The 14007-nt window shown below is 39.9% G+C and overlaps 1 protein-coding gene across 1 annotated transcript in view; it reads right to left on the bottom strand.

Annotated features, from left to right (window-relative positions):
- Positions 1 to 12271, bottom strand: part of Ccdc7 (coiled-coil domain containing 7) — a 49248-nt gene extending 36977 nt beyond the window's left edge. The window contains exons 1-4 of the mRNA XM_052729500.1: positions 12165 to 12271; positions 8719 to 9043; positions 7585 to 7677; positions 3226 to 3309 (exon numbers count right to left, since the gene is read on the bottom strand). Of these exons, the coding sequence (XP_052585460.1) occupies positions 3226 to 3309; positions 7585 to 7677; positions 8719 to 8991 (450 nt within the window). The 5' untranslated portion in view covers positions 8992 to 9043; positions 12165 to 12271. The remainder of the gene's footprint in view (positions 1 to 3225; positions 3310 to 7584; positions 7678 to 8718; positions 9044 to 12164) is intronic.
- Positions 12272 to 14007: the final 1736 nt, after the last annotated feature.

Below are 14007 nucleotides of genomic sequence, written 5' to 3'. Positions count from 1 at the left end.
CAACAACAAAAACAACAACAAAAACAACAACAACAAAAACAACAACAAAAACAACAACAACAACAACAAAATTCTATTTTGTTACTAACTGAAACTTTTAGGACATATAATAAAATAATTTAGTAGCATTAAAAAAATAGATGCCTGTAGATTGAGCATACTATAACTTGTGCTTTAGAATGTCATCTAATTAGAACTATTTTCAGAATAAAGCGGGCATAAGCATTTATGGAAAACATCTTATCTAGTGGAAGCTATATAATTAGTGTTGTATTGAAAATATATGTTTCAAAAATTAATAAAGTAACAACTCAATATAATATTGTAATTTAAATTTTATTATATTAATAAATTTTAATGTGGAAATCACTGATTTCCCTAATAAAATGAAAATTCATAGAGAGAGACAGGAAGAGAGAGAGAGACCATAACTACATCACATACATACAACTTGTGGAGTAGTGTTAATTAACTTGTTATAAAAGTTATTTCTTTTTTTTTTTTTTTTTTTTTTTGGTTTTTCGAGACAGGGTTTCTCTGAGTAGCTTTGCGCCTTTCCTGGAACTCACTTGGTAGCCCAGGCTGGCCTCGAACTCACGGAGATCCGCCTGCCTCTGCCTCCCGAGTGCTGGGATTAAAGGCGTGCGCCACCACCGCCCGGCCTAAAAGTTATTTCTTATATTTATGTATTTAATATATATCAACATAGTGTATAATTTTGAATATGTAATATTACTTTTCAATTATACTACAACAAAGCTTCAAAAAACTAAAAGAATGTAAATGACTCATAGAATATGATTAGATCAAAAAATGAAAAAAAAAATAAATTGCTCTGTCAAAATACCATGACAAAGGCAATTGAAAGAAAGCATTTAACTGGGCTTATAGTGTCGGAGGGTTCCAGTCCATGAGGGTGGGGCAAAAGCATGGCAGCAAGGGAGCCGGGGGTTCACATCTTGATCCCAAAGCAGGAGACAGAGAAAGCACACTGGACATGGTGGGGCCTTTTGAAGCCTCAAAGCTTACTCCATGACACACTTTCTCCAAGGCCACACATCCTAATCTTTCCCAAACAGTTTCACTAACTGGGAACCAAGCATTCAGGCATTCTCCACAGGGGTAACTTTCATTCAAAGCACCACAGTGTTTAAAGTTGAATTTTCAAAAATGACCTTCAGAAAGTAATGGTCTAGATAAGCACGGTGTACGTAAACTTTGGGGTTTTTCAACAGGAATGCTTGTGGAGCTACAGAGATACAGGGCACCACCTGAAATAAATGTGCAACCAATGGAAGGGTTTTATAAAAATCTTGGCTCTAAGACAATATTTCATTCTTGTCTAGCAATGTGACATGGTTTAGTCACATTGGCTTCTACAAACTGCTGGAAGGGTACAATGTATTTTTACATATTTATGGGCTATTTGTGTTTTTTTTTTTCTCCTTTGAAATATCTTTTTAATGTCATGGTGACCTATCACTCACTTACTGATTCAGATTCATAATAATCATGGTAGTCTTTTATCAGCTTTACATGATCCAAATGTTTTGCTTATATGACTTTTTCTTGTCCTTTTCTCTTTGTGGATTTTTTAATATAATAGATTCAGGCTTTAATTTTAACATAGTTGGGTTTATCAATCTTTCCTATAATGACTTGTATTTCCTTCTCATTATGATTTGTATTTTGATGAACCCAGAGCTTATTGATTGTTTAGACTGGCTGATCATTAAGCTCCACGGATCTGTCCATTTCTACCCCTCATCCCAGTATAAGGGTTACAGGGGTTACAGATGTGCACCAAGCAGCTTTTATGTGGATGTTGGGGGGGTCTATATCAGGTCCTCACGCTTGTGCATCAGGCAGGCACTTTACCAACAGAGTCCTCCCTCCACCCTCTGAGTTCACTACTGTTCTACATGTCTACTGTCGATCTTCATCTAGTAAAATATTGTTTGGATTACTGAAAACTTAGAAAAAAGTTTTGAAATATTTTTCTCTTACATGAGAAATGAATGTAAAAATACTGCTAGAAACATTTAACAGGGGAAATATGTAATTGGAAAATACAGACAAAAAGTAGTAAGAACATTTGTATCAGCTAAAATAACATGCAAAACAGAAGCACAAAATAGAATAATTAGTCATCAAGATAAAACAGTCATAAGGAATTATGAAACAGACAGATGCCGGGAGGAGGAAAGGGAAGATGGGGAAAGGACAAAGACAAATGACGTCAGGTAAACAACATTACACGTCAAGTTGGACATATGAATATAATATATTAAGGAACAAAGTACATGATATTATATCTTATTAACTATACAATGTATATAGAACAGGTACTAAATGTTGACCTCCACCTATAAATACTGAGTCCATTTTTCAGGCAACACAAGAAAACATTATAAAATAATCAGTTTCAGCCTGCCAAAAATGTCTTGCAAATATAATAATGACCATAGTGTGTTTTAAAACTCAAAGTGTATCAGCAAATGAGCAAAACATGATTTCATTTAAAATTTACTTATTTATTTATTATTTGCTGTGGGTGTTTTGTCTGCATGTTTGTCCATATAAATTACATGTGTGCCTTGTACCTGCAGAGGTCAGAAGAGGGTATTGGGTCTCCTGGAACGAGAGTTACACATGGTTATGAGCCACCATGTAGTACTGGGAACCAAATATGGGTCATTTGCAAGAGCAACAAGTGCCCTTAATCATTGAGAAGTCTTTCTAGCCACACATTTTTCATTGTTGAAATAAAGATAATATATAAGGAAAAATAATAATATATAAGGAAAATCAGGGAGTCAAGCAAAACTGTGCTAATAGTATTTTTCATAGTATCCTTTTCATACTGGGAAAGGGTACTATGGTGATACTTTGTTTTGTTTTGTTTTTTAATCTGTCTTTGATTTTAAATTAACATTAATTAGAACATGATTTTGATAATACAAACTTATTTTTAAAATGAAAATAAAATATAGAAATTACATTTGAAAGTATGTATGACTATATTGATACTTTATTTAAAGAAAATTTCACAGATATCAATGCCTACATTGAGAATAAAGAAATCTAAAAAAATTTTCTAATGACCCTCCCAATTTTCCAAAAGATTGATTCTAGACTAATACGGCTGACAGCATATCACATCTGTTTCTACAACCAATATAAGTTCTCATAGTTTACATGGGGCACTGGACTTGGAATACATACGTTACGTTCTTCCTTAACTGCTTCCTCCAACTGAGCTGCAAATTGTGAGCAGCACAACAAGAATGAATTCATATCATCGCCAACCTTCCAGAAAGAACCACAAAACGGAGTCACTTTCAATTTTAGAACCCACCTGTATATCCACTTACTTCTTAATATGTTTAACTGTGTTTTGAATTATTTGAATTTTGTGTAATTTCCATCCCTTCAAACATGGGTGGCAAGAAACTATGTTTCAAATGTTATCCAGAAAACCCTCCTAGAAATGAAATATGGAAGAAAGCACATCCTGGGGAGTGATACACACAATATGTTGTTGTTTTTCTGTTGGCTTAGTGGACGCACCTGAATCTACTGATATTTTAACTACCATCTGAGGATAATAACCCCACAGTCAGTACCCGGCTGCTGGATTTCTGGTCCCATCAGCACCAGCTAGGTTGCAGTTGTGGCTGCCAAATGTAGGTTTTAACTAAGTCTCTACCATTCTATTTATCAATAAAGACTTGGGAGTCAGATGTTAGGGTTAAAACCTGATAGATCAGGGAAGCCAAGAAGTAACCAGCTGACCTTCCTTTTTGGCCAGAGATCCAGCAAGAGAAGTGCCTCTCCACTCATCCCAAGCCAAAAAGACTGGGAATCTCCTCAATCCTTCCCTCCTCCTCCCTGTGCATCTCTCTATCTGTAGTTCTGGGTCCTCTGTGTTTTCCATGGCTAATTCTTGTCAACTAGTTGCTGGCTCCGCCTCCTGTTCCAAGGTTAATTTTATTAGCATGGTCTCAGAGTTCCACAGTGCAATCAAATATCCTGTAACAAAACGTTCTCCTATTTTCATCTATACAACTGCAGAAACTCAGGCAGCCCATCCTTATACTCCTGTTTTTAGGACTTTCTAAAGAAAATAACTACTGTGTGTGTATAACTGTACATATTAGAAAATTAATGTAGGACTGTGGCTGATGATCAGTGGTGGAGCACTTACTTGTTCAGCAAACCCAAGGCCATGGGTTCTAGCCCCAGCATCACAAAAATAGAAAAGAATATAAACTACAACTATTGACTATAAGTATGCTTGTCAAAATCTGTAGTCTTTCAGTGTAACCTATTAGTAGCCAATCACCAATACAAGGATTAAATATTATCCAGTAGATATTTGCACATCAGAAAACCAACCCATGTTAAATCAACCTTAATGCTTATTTCCAGCTGAGATTCTCACAGAAGATATCCACTGAACATAACACTCCTACCATACTCCATAGGAACAAAACAGATGAGACATGCATATTATTCCAGCACTTGAAAGGCTTAGGCAGTGGAGTCCAAGTTTCAGGCCAGCTTGGGCTACAGAGGGTATTCAAGGGAACTTAGTGAGGCCTTGTCTCAAAATTTTAAGGTACACTTGTGTATGTGTGCATGTACCTGTGTGCATGTATGTCATACTACACATGTGGAGGTCTAAGAACAGGAGCTGGTTCTTCATGTGAGTTCCAAGGATTGAACTCAGGTCCGCAGGCTTGGTAGCAAGCACCTTTACTCACTGACCATCTCGCCAGCCCTCAAAAATTTAAAGAAGTGGTAGAGTGTTGCTCAACCACACTTTAGGCCATGAGTTCAATCCTTAGTACCAAACAACAACAACAAAACAAAGAAAAAAACAAACACCCCCCCAAAAAAAAAACAAAAACAAACAAAATATTGGGAGAATCAAGGAGAGAAGGAAAATGGACCAGAGAAGAGTTACCAGTCACAAATATAAAGACAGTTCATTCCATCACTCTTAATTGCCACAAAATAGAGACCAATTTGACAAGGTTTGTTGTTTACCCAAGTAAGAGCACCAGGCAGAAGCAGACAAGAGAGTTCAGCAGATATGCTGAGGAGTGAGAATACTAACTTGTGTACTATGTAACTTTAGCTAGCTGAGAAAGGACAGAAGGATAATTTGGGACACAAAATTGGTAGGACCAATGGCCTTTAGGTCCTTGGGAAACTGAGGAACTTCTCTCATAATATTAAACAGACTACAGGGAAACAAAGAAGGTGACAGCCAGAGGTCAGGGTCCCTGAAATAAGTTCAGTGACTGACACCTTGTCATCAGTGTTTGAGATGGAATAGAAGACTATTGGTGGAGTAATAAAATTCAGTGAAACGGAGCACCATATTACATAGACAGTTCTTCCACACAGATAAGGAAATCATCAAGAATTACGACAGTGGATGTGAGAGAAGCTGATTACTACATGCACACTACTTGTTGAATATCGCACATTGAGTCTTTCTTTCATACTAACAGAAGTTCTTTTTTGTTGGGAATAGTAACATATAGCTATTACTACTGCTGCTACTGCTGAGAGTTAAAAATTTCCAGTCTTACACCAATGATCAAAATAGTCAGATGTCCTGAAAGGTGCAACAGTGGTACTTGTATCTTGGGGTAACCCAAAGCCATATATTTGGACTTTAGGTCTTATAAGTAGAACAGTGTTGATGAATTTCTAAACGGTCTTATTAAATAAAAAACATGGAGTCAGAAATTGGTTAAAGCCTGAGACAGAGATCAGAGGGTAGGACAAGCCACCAGCCAACCTTACCTCACTTCCTCAGCTTCCTCTGCCAGCAACTTCCTGTCTATCCAAGCTTAAATGCCTTTTCTGTTCTGTTCTCTCATTGGTTTTCTTAGACCAGCTACATCACTTCCTCTTCCTGCCCAGCTCTGTCAATTCCTGTTGGGCTGTACAGACCTCCAGACCGCTATGGTTGGTACTGGGATTAAAGGCATGTACTGTTTCCTAGTGTGGCCTTAAACACAGAGATACTGCCTGCTAAGTGATAGGATTAAGGGTGTGTGCTACCACTGCCTGACTTCTTGGTTTTACTTAAAATGGCTTGCTATTTCCTCTGGTCTCCAGGCAAGCTTTATTTATTAAAGCACAAATAAAATATCACCACAGAGCAGAATTCATGCCAAGCACTGTAAAGCTACATAACTACCTGTGGCTGGTGATGCCATGGACCCTAGAGGAGAATGACCTACTGCCACTTTCCTAAACCATTATAATGTCTAACTGCATTCTAATACATATCCTTACACACACAGAGATGAAGCTCTCACCCCTCATCAAAGAAGCTTCTTTTTGTAGCAGATAGGGGACCACTACACAAACTCACAACTGTCCAGAATGCAAAGAACAACTGATCATGGGGTGCTCGCCCCCAGTCAATACGGCTACAACACAACCACACACAATAGCGATACATAAAATTAAAAAATGCAAGTGCGAATGTATGGTTGAGTCAAACGTATGTAAAACAGGGCCAACAAGATGGCTCAGCAGTTCAGAGTGCCTGGTGCACTTGTAAAAGACCAGAATTCAGTTCTTGGAAACTACTTGGGTGGTTCACAACCTCCTGACACTTTAGCTCCATTGTCCTTTTCTGGAATCTGCAAGCACTACCACACATGTGCACATTTACACATATAGAAAGGCACACACACACATAAATATAATTTAAAAGACACCTTAAAAAGTTAAAACAAGCAAAAAATGAAACCAAAACAAAACAAAAACAACCCACTGAATGAGAACCATGCGGCTATGTTAACAGCTACATTTTTTTTTTTTTTTTTTTTTTTTTTGGTTTTTCGAGACAGGGTTTCTCTGTGTAGCTTTGCGCCTCTCCTGGAACTCACTTGGTAGCCCAGGCTGGCCTCGAACTCACAGAGATACGCCTGGCTCTGCCTCCTGAGTGCTGGGATTAAAGGCGTGCGCCACCACCGCCCGGCTAACAGCTACATTTAAGTAGTATGTACAAGAAAGATATTTGCTAAGCCTCAAATGCCTTCTTTTTTTTTCCACTTTAAAGGCTAGAAAAAAAGAGTATGTTTTTAAATTACATTTTATTATTTATCTGTATGTGGGAGGTTGGGGAGGGGGGCTCATGTTTGCCTTCGAAAGTATACCAGTAGAGGTCAGAGTATAACTCGCAAGGGTTGGCCCTCTCCCTCCAACCATGTAGGTCTCGAGGATTGAACTCACGTTTGCCAGGCTTGGTGGCAGGCACTTTTACCCACTGACCCATTTTGCTGGTGCAAGAATACTTTTTTATAGCCAACTCAAGCAAAGTAGCTAAGCTCATATTTAAAACTCATCACAGAGGCAAGATTGTAAAAACAGTCTACAGATAGTTAAGACAGGAGTTGGCAGAGGCTGGAAACATTAGCACACTTCTTCCAAGTGTCACAAGAGGATCTTTGTATGGCTAGGGGTCCATTTGGACAGTGTGTGTTTACTCCAAAGGCAAGGGTTAAGCCCTTCCGGCGTTGAATTTCTTTCATTAGCGTTATGTACACGTACAGATAAAGACACGCCTTCCGCTTTAGGTCTCATGGGTGTTCTTTCCCCGTCTTCATCGACAGCTCCATACGTGTCTTCCAAAGCAGTTACCACCTTAGAAAAACGCAAACCGAGTTGAATTTGTCATTGGCAAAATGGTCAAACAATCACACCGTGATGGAATAGATGTCATTTTATTGCCAGAGGCAGGAAGGTCGACTTTCTGCCCCTTGACTCATCACGCATCATTAAGAAGATGCCAGCTCAACAGTGCTTAATCCTGCTTCCTAGCCATGGGACACCCCCAAACCCTTTCTTCTCCATGTGAAGAAGTAGCTAAAAGAGAAAAAACGTGCCTGCAAAAAGCTGAAGAAAGCAGAGTTTTCGTCAAAGTCTCATTTTCCTCAGAATAAGGCATTAAAAAAGAGAAGAGTAAAGAGCAGAAAGCAATAAACTTGAAAAGACATTCTCTGAGTTAACAAACTGACCAGGAATCTTAGAAGCATGATGAACTGTAATTTTTATATTGGTGTCCTCCCTCCTTGTTCTCATTTAAAAGTCTATTTACAATTTGACTGTCTATCATTACGTACCATGAAACTTAGAGAAACATTAAGTGCTATAATTCCTGAAGTGCGGACCAGAGTTACCACAGCTGGGATGAGATTTCAAGATGCCTGTCCCCACAAAGCCCTGCTTGCAAAGACAGCCTTAGCCTGGCAGTTAGGAATTTTGCTTTCAGGAAGCTAGAAAGAATGCTCTTTATCCCAGACAGTGTGCTTTATGCTGAACTGCTTTCCTTGGGATTCTGGAATTCTAATACGCGCTTGACAGAGAACACTTGAGGTTCTCAGCCCTCTGGGCCCTGAGTTTCCAATTACGTCTTCGGGCACCCATTCTTCTAAGTCATCATGATTCATTGCTGGAGGAACTAAGCATGGCTCATACGACTTCAGAGAGCATGCAGAGCCTTGGCCCTGTTTTCCCTCTAATTACATCCTCCACATGCGGGATGTACTAAATCTTATCAATGGTATAATGATATATGGAGTCCAGCATAGCTACAGCTGATTCTCCTGCTACACAACAGCAAATCCCCCAGCCTAGTGACCATCTTGGGAATTACCTCAATAGGAGACACAACAAACATCTTACCGTCTTCAGGTGTTTGGCAATCCTCCTGACCATTTCATCTTCAGCTATTAAGTCCTTGGTCTTACTTGATGGTATCGGCAAGGCATACCGTACAATTGACTCTCCTGTGGGTGGAGACCTTAGGACCATTGGTTCAGTTTTATCATGTAGTGGCTTGGTATTACGTTTTTCTTTCAGCTTAGGTGATGAATTAAGTAGTCCTTTTTTAAAAGGTAATTCTGGAACACTTGTCAATTTCTTACTAGTGGTTGATAGATGCTTTGCCCGTTTCATTTTTGTGGACTGATTTAGCTTCCAAACTACATGTGAAAAATTCAGTACCTCCCTGTGAACAAAACATTAAGAGATTCAAAGAAAAACCCCACAGCATTCATTTAATTAACCAAGAAAACTAAATTCTTCTAATGAAACTCATAGATACTAGGCATGTTTTATCATTATGGTACTGTAGCAGACTGCTAAGATGACATTGTTATTGTGTGATTGTGAACAGTTCTGTACAGGCTCATGTACTGGGTATTTGTTTCCCAAATGATGGTATTAGTTTGTGAGGTGGCAGAAACTTTAGGAGGTGTGGCCTACCTGAAGGATGTTGATAAGTGAATGCTAACTTTGAAGGCTTACACCTGGTTCCCAAATTCCTGCTTTCTGCTTCTGGTCACCAGTGTGACCAGCCTCATCCTCCACATGTTTCCCATCATAAACTTTTGCTTTTTATAGATTCAGAAGCACAGAGCCAAGTGACCATGGGCTGAACCCTCTGAATCTGTGAGTCAAGTAGGTCATTCCTTTTACTGGTACTTATGTCAAGCTATTTGTTATAGAAATGCCAAAATAACTGAACCATACACCAAACCTATCCTGGGAGGAGCTACCATTATATGTTTGGCTGTTTTTAATGGCAAGTTAAATAAAACAATGGAAATATTTAAACTCAAGAATGGCAACCTAACAGTGAAAGACCCATTATTAAGCTAAAATGCACCCTTCACATACACCATCATTCTCATTTTGCATACAGGGATGTCCCTGCAAGTTGAAGAATATGAAAGATTGTTGCCTGCTACCAAATGCTTAATGAACAATAACGAATCTTCTCTTACAAACAAGTTAATTTCAACTCTAGCTTAGTTTGTGGTTACAGCTGTCCCATGTCTTTGTCCAAGTTGCTATAATAAAATACCATAAACTAAGTGACTTAGAAACAACAAATATTTGTTTGTTACAGTTATGAAGGCTGGGAAGTCCAGCATTGTGTCACCAGCAGATTTGGTGTCAGATAAATTCCAAACGTCAAACTATTGATACATCTGTCTGTCTTCTCTGACAATTGGCCAGCCAGATGTTTTCCCAGGCCTTATTTATATGGTCCTTAATTCTATCCATGAACACACTGCCCTGATGACCTCATCACCTTCCAAAACTTCCAACTCCTGAGACTATCATCTTGGAGGTCAAGATCTCAACACAAGAATTTCTGGAGAACCTGTAGACCATGAGGAAAAATCTAGCACTGAGCGAGAAACACACATGTGCATAAATGGATCCACATGCACATTTTCCTTAAATTTCTTGAGAGATACATAGATTAGATATTAAGACTTTTGACAGTTTCTTAATACCAAACTATCAGACAAAGTAACTCTTTCCCCCTGAATGCATATAAGCTAAAAGACAAGACAATTTGACAAGAGAAAAACACAATTATCAGAAGATAAAAACCACAGAGGGAAAAATGCATCATACATGAAGATCATACCAGAGAGACTAAAAATGAATAAAAACAGAGAGAGAATACATGCACTATAAACAGGGGTAAGTGGTGTTTTTGAAGGCAAAAAAAATGGAAATAGTACAAACAAAAATGGACAACATAATTGACCACACATCTGCAGATCAGATTAGTTTGATGGATGATCAGATTGAGATGATATGATAGGGAGCCAAAGAAAACATAAAAGCAAAGCAATACAGAGCAAAACTAGAGAAATGAAGAACAAACCAAAGAGATACGTTGGAATATGTAAAAGCCAACAGACAGCTAATAAGAGCCCCAAAGGAAAAGTAAGGTGAAACATACAGGAAGAAATACTCCAACAAATAAAAAAGATGAATTTCTTAGACCTAAAGAGTGCCGTAATGTCCAGATCAAAATATTCTCAGAACACCAAAAAGAAATAAGAACACAAAGCATCTCAGGAAGAAATGTAAGCATCTAAAAGAGAAAAATTAACAAAAATCATTCAGAAAGAACATGAAACCTAAAAAGGAGGATAAAAGAATCAATGATGCCATTTAATATTTCTCCTCACATGGTTATATATTTTATCTAAATTTTAAACCCATTAAGGGCTAACAAATAAGTACGTTTCAAAGAATAAACCAGCAAAGGAGTGAGTGAGCTGGTGCTGAAGCTGTGGCCTGGGACTAGAGTCCAAGTCCCCTGCCACCACCACCTCAGTCAGAGTAAGTGCTGAAAGAATTGGCCCCAAGTGGAGGCTATGGTGGGAGTGGCCTGTGTGGGCTGCAGAGTTCTCAGGGCTGGGAAGCCCCAAACTAGGAATGTGGTGGTCACCCCTCATCATCAGGGGTCCAGGCCTGGCTACTAGCCAGGTACAGAATGGTTCATCTCAGCTTGGTGCTCTAAATTGGGCTGTTTTCAAGCCCCAGGAGAGTGGCCACAGAAAGATGATCAGCTCAAATCCCAACCAGCTTCCTAGCCTCAGCATTTTCTGGGCACTCATGCCCATGTGGAATTGTAGCAGCTGGGAGGTCTCTCCTGCCACTGCTCAAGCCAGGAATTAGGGAGTTCCCACTGCCTGCTCTGCAACCCTCCTCTCTCCCATTCAAAAGCAAGCTTCTTTCCCCTCTCCACTGGAAGTCCTAGCTCTGCAGTCCTAAGTCTGTCCTTCCCCAGCTCCCGAAGCACTCCCAGGAAGACAAGGCTGAGACTTTCATTCTCGATTTAGCTCTTTGCCTCTTAGTAGACAACAGTTGATCCTCTCCTCTTAACATCATACTAATGGATTTTATCAATTAGGATCACCAGCTCTCAGACCATCTCCATGTGACTTCCCCACTCATCTGAGGTCCAGCTTCCCTGGGCTCCATTTATCAGCTCCTAGGGGATCTAGTGGATCTCAACCCAGAATGGGAGTGATCAGAGAAATCCAATTCAGGATTTTCCCTCCTGGAATCCAAGTCGGCAAAAAAATTGGGTGTGAGGTATGAACCTGGCATCTCTACTCACCTTGAATAGGAAGGTTAAAATAAAAATCACAAAGAGCTCACTGGAATCTGCTTGCCTACAGGGCAGCTGGAGAAACCCAAGAAAGCAACACTTTGTTTAACACTGAGCCTTTGGACTTAGGCTCCAGTACGACTCAGAGGAGCAGGAGGATTGCATGCAAATAAAAGTCATTCTTTTACCAAGGAATACCACTTACGGTGGTGCTGCAAGATCTGTTATCCCCTCATGTTCTCATCGTCTTAGAGTCCAGGCCTGTGTCGTGTGCCGTGTCAGCTTGATGTGAATGCACTTTGCTCTCAAGGAGGATCTGGATGCCTTCAAGGAAGAATTAGAGCAAAAAAATCTAATCAGAAAGGCTCACTCCAGGACATGCCCAAAACATAATGAAGGACTGGAGCAAATAAACACAACTTGAGAAGGTAGATCCCTTTGAGAAGGGAGCTGGGCTCTCTTACAGTCAGGATCAACATCACAGAGTCAAGTAAGCAGATACGTCCGTTGACTTCTGAAGTAAGCACCTTAAAACCAATGCTACCTTAGATGTACACTTCACTTGCCTCCCACGGTAGAGGGGCTTCAGAAGAGTACAGCTTCCATTGGCAATGTCTTAAACAGTGTTCATCTTGCTGTGGAGGCAATATGGAAAGCTGGATGTATGGCAGACCGATACAGAGAGCGGTGTAAGTAACTAGATTACCCCATCACCTTCAGCCACACCTGAGTTTGACAATAAAATCCCAGGTGACAAGGTGGCTTTGGCCTGGGAGCTGTAAACAATGCTGGGTGGACAGTGCCAGCTCCAGGACTAGATTTGTTGGATTTTGGTTCTTTGTTCCTAGTCATTTTGTTGTACCCAGAAAAACCGAGACCCCAAAACCACCAAGAGACTAAATCCAATGCAAAAGCAAAGAGTCTTTTTGCTATTACGAGTTAACTTGAGGCTCTCCATCCGCCTGATGCTGCAGCAGAGCAGGAGAGACCCCGAGTAGCAATGGGGCAGGGTTTTTAAAGCAAGGAGGCTTGGGGGTCTATAGACTACATAGGAACAGACTCAGGATTGGTTTATGTGAGTGGCAATCATGTTAGTAACTTTTAATTGGCTAGGGTTAGTTGGAGGTTACAGTAACCATTTTGGGGCAGGCCTGGACAAGTCCCAGGTTCTGTCCTTGAGTTACCATGGAGGTTGGCTGACCTAGCATGTACTGACTGTGGGGGCTGCCTCAGTGGCCCAGGCTCTGTCTTAACTCATGCACATAGCTCTAAGTTGATGAGGGGTCCCAGACAGTAAACAATTGGCTGAACCTTGAGCGGTCAGAGTACGTGCAGAAAGGGAGCTACTGCAAGGACTATGTCTTTTGTTCTTGGCCTTCCCAGACACTGCTTGCTCAAGTCTCAGGAAACTGAAATTGAGGCCTGATCTCTGAGAGAAGACTGACAGCCTGTTATGGTGTCTGCTTGGTCCTTTCAATTGAATCCCAACCTGGGAACCACAGAAGTCTTGTTGGGATTTTTCTAAAATCTCTTTCAAAATTTATAAGCATAAAAAGTATTCAGTGGAGAACTTCATTTTCCCTTTGTATGTGCGTCAGTGGTTCTCAACCTTCCTAATGCTGCGACCCTTTAATACAGTTCCTCACATTGTGGGGACCCCCAACCATAGAAGTATTTTTGTTGCTATTTCATAACTGTAATTTTGCGACTGGTATGAATCATAATATAAATATCTGATATACAGGATATCTCACCTGTGAAAGAGTAGTTCGACCCCCAAAAGGGATTGTGACCTACAGGTTGAGAACCATTGTGCTAGACTGTTTCTCCACTCCACCTGCACAGAAAGAACTGGACAAGTGGCCATGACACAAACGTTTGGTCCAGTTTATCCTGACAGATATGGACGCTGTCTAGTAGCTTTAAGCCTTTAAAGGCTACTCTTTTTCTTTATAAAACATTCAATTTGGTGTTGTCTAATTTTCATTTTTTGTGGAAATATTAATATTTGGTGTTTTCCCATGAGAGTATCTACATTTCTCCTTTGT

This window comes from Peromyscus californicus, unplaced genomic scaffold (genome assembly GCF_007827085.1).
Source record: "Peromyscus californicus insignis strain IS unplaced genomic scaffold, ASM782708v3 Scaffold_8__1_contigs__length_139910024, whole genome shotgun sequence".
In the NCBI taxonomy this organism is placed as follows: domain Eukaryota; kingdom Metazoa; phylum Chordata; class Mammalia; order Rodentia; family Cricetidae; genus Peromyscus; species Peromyscus californicus.
This window is presented reverse-complemented; position numbering and strand designations above follow the sequence as displayed.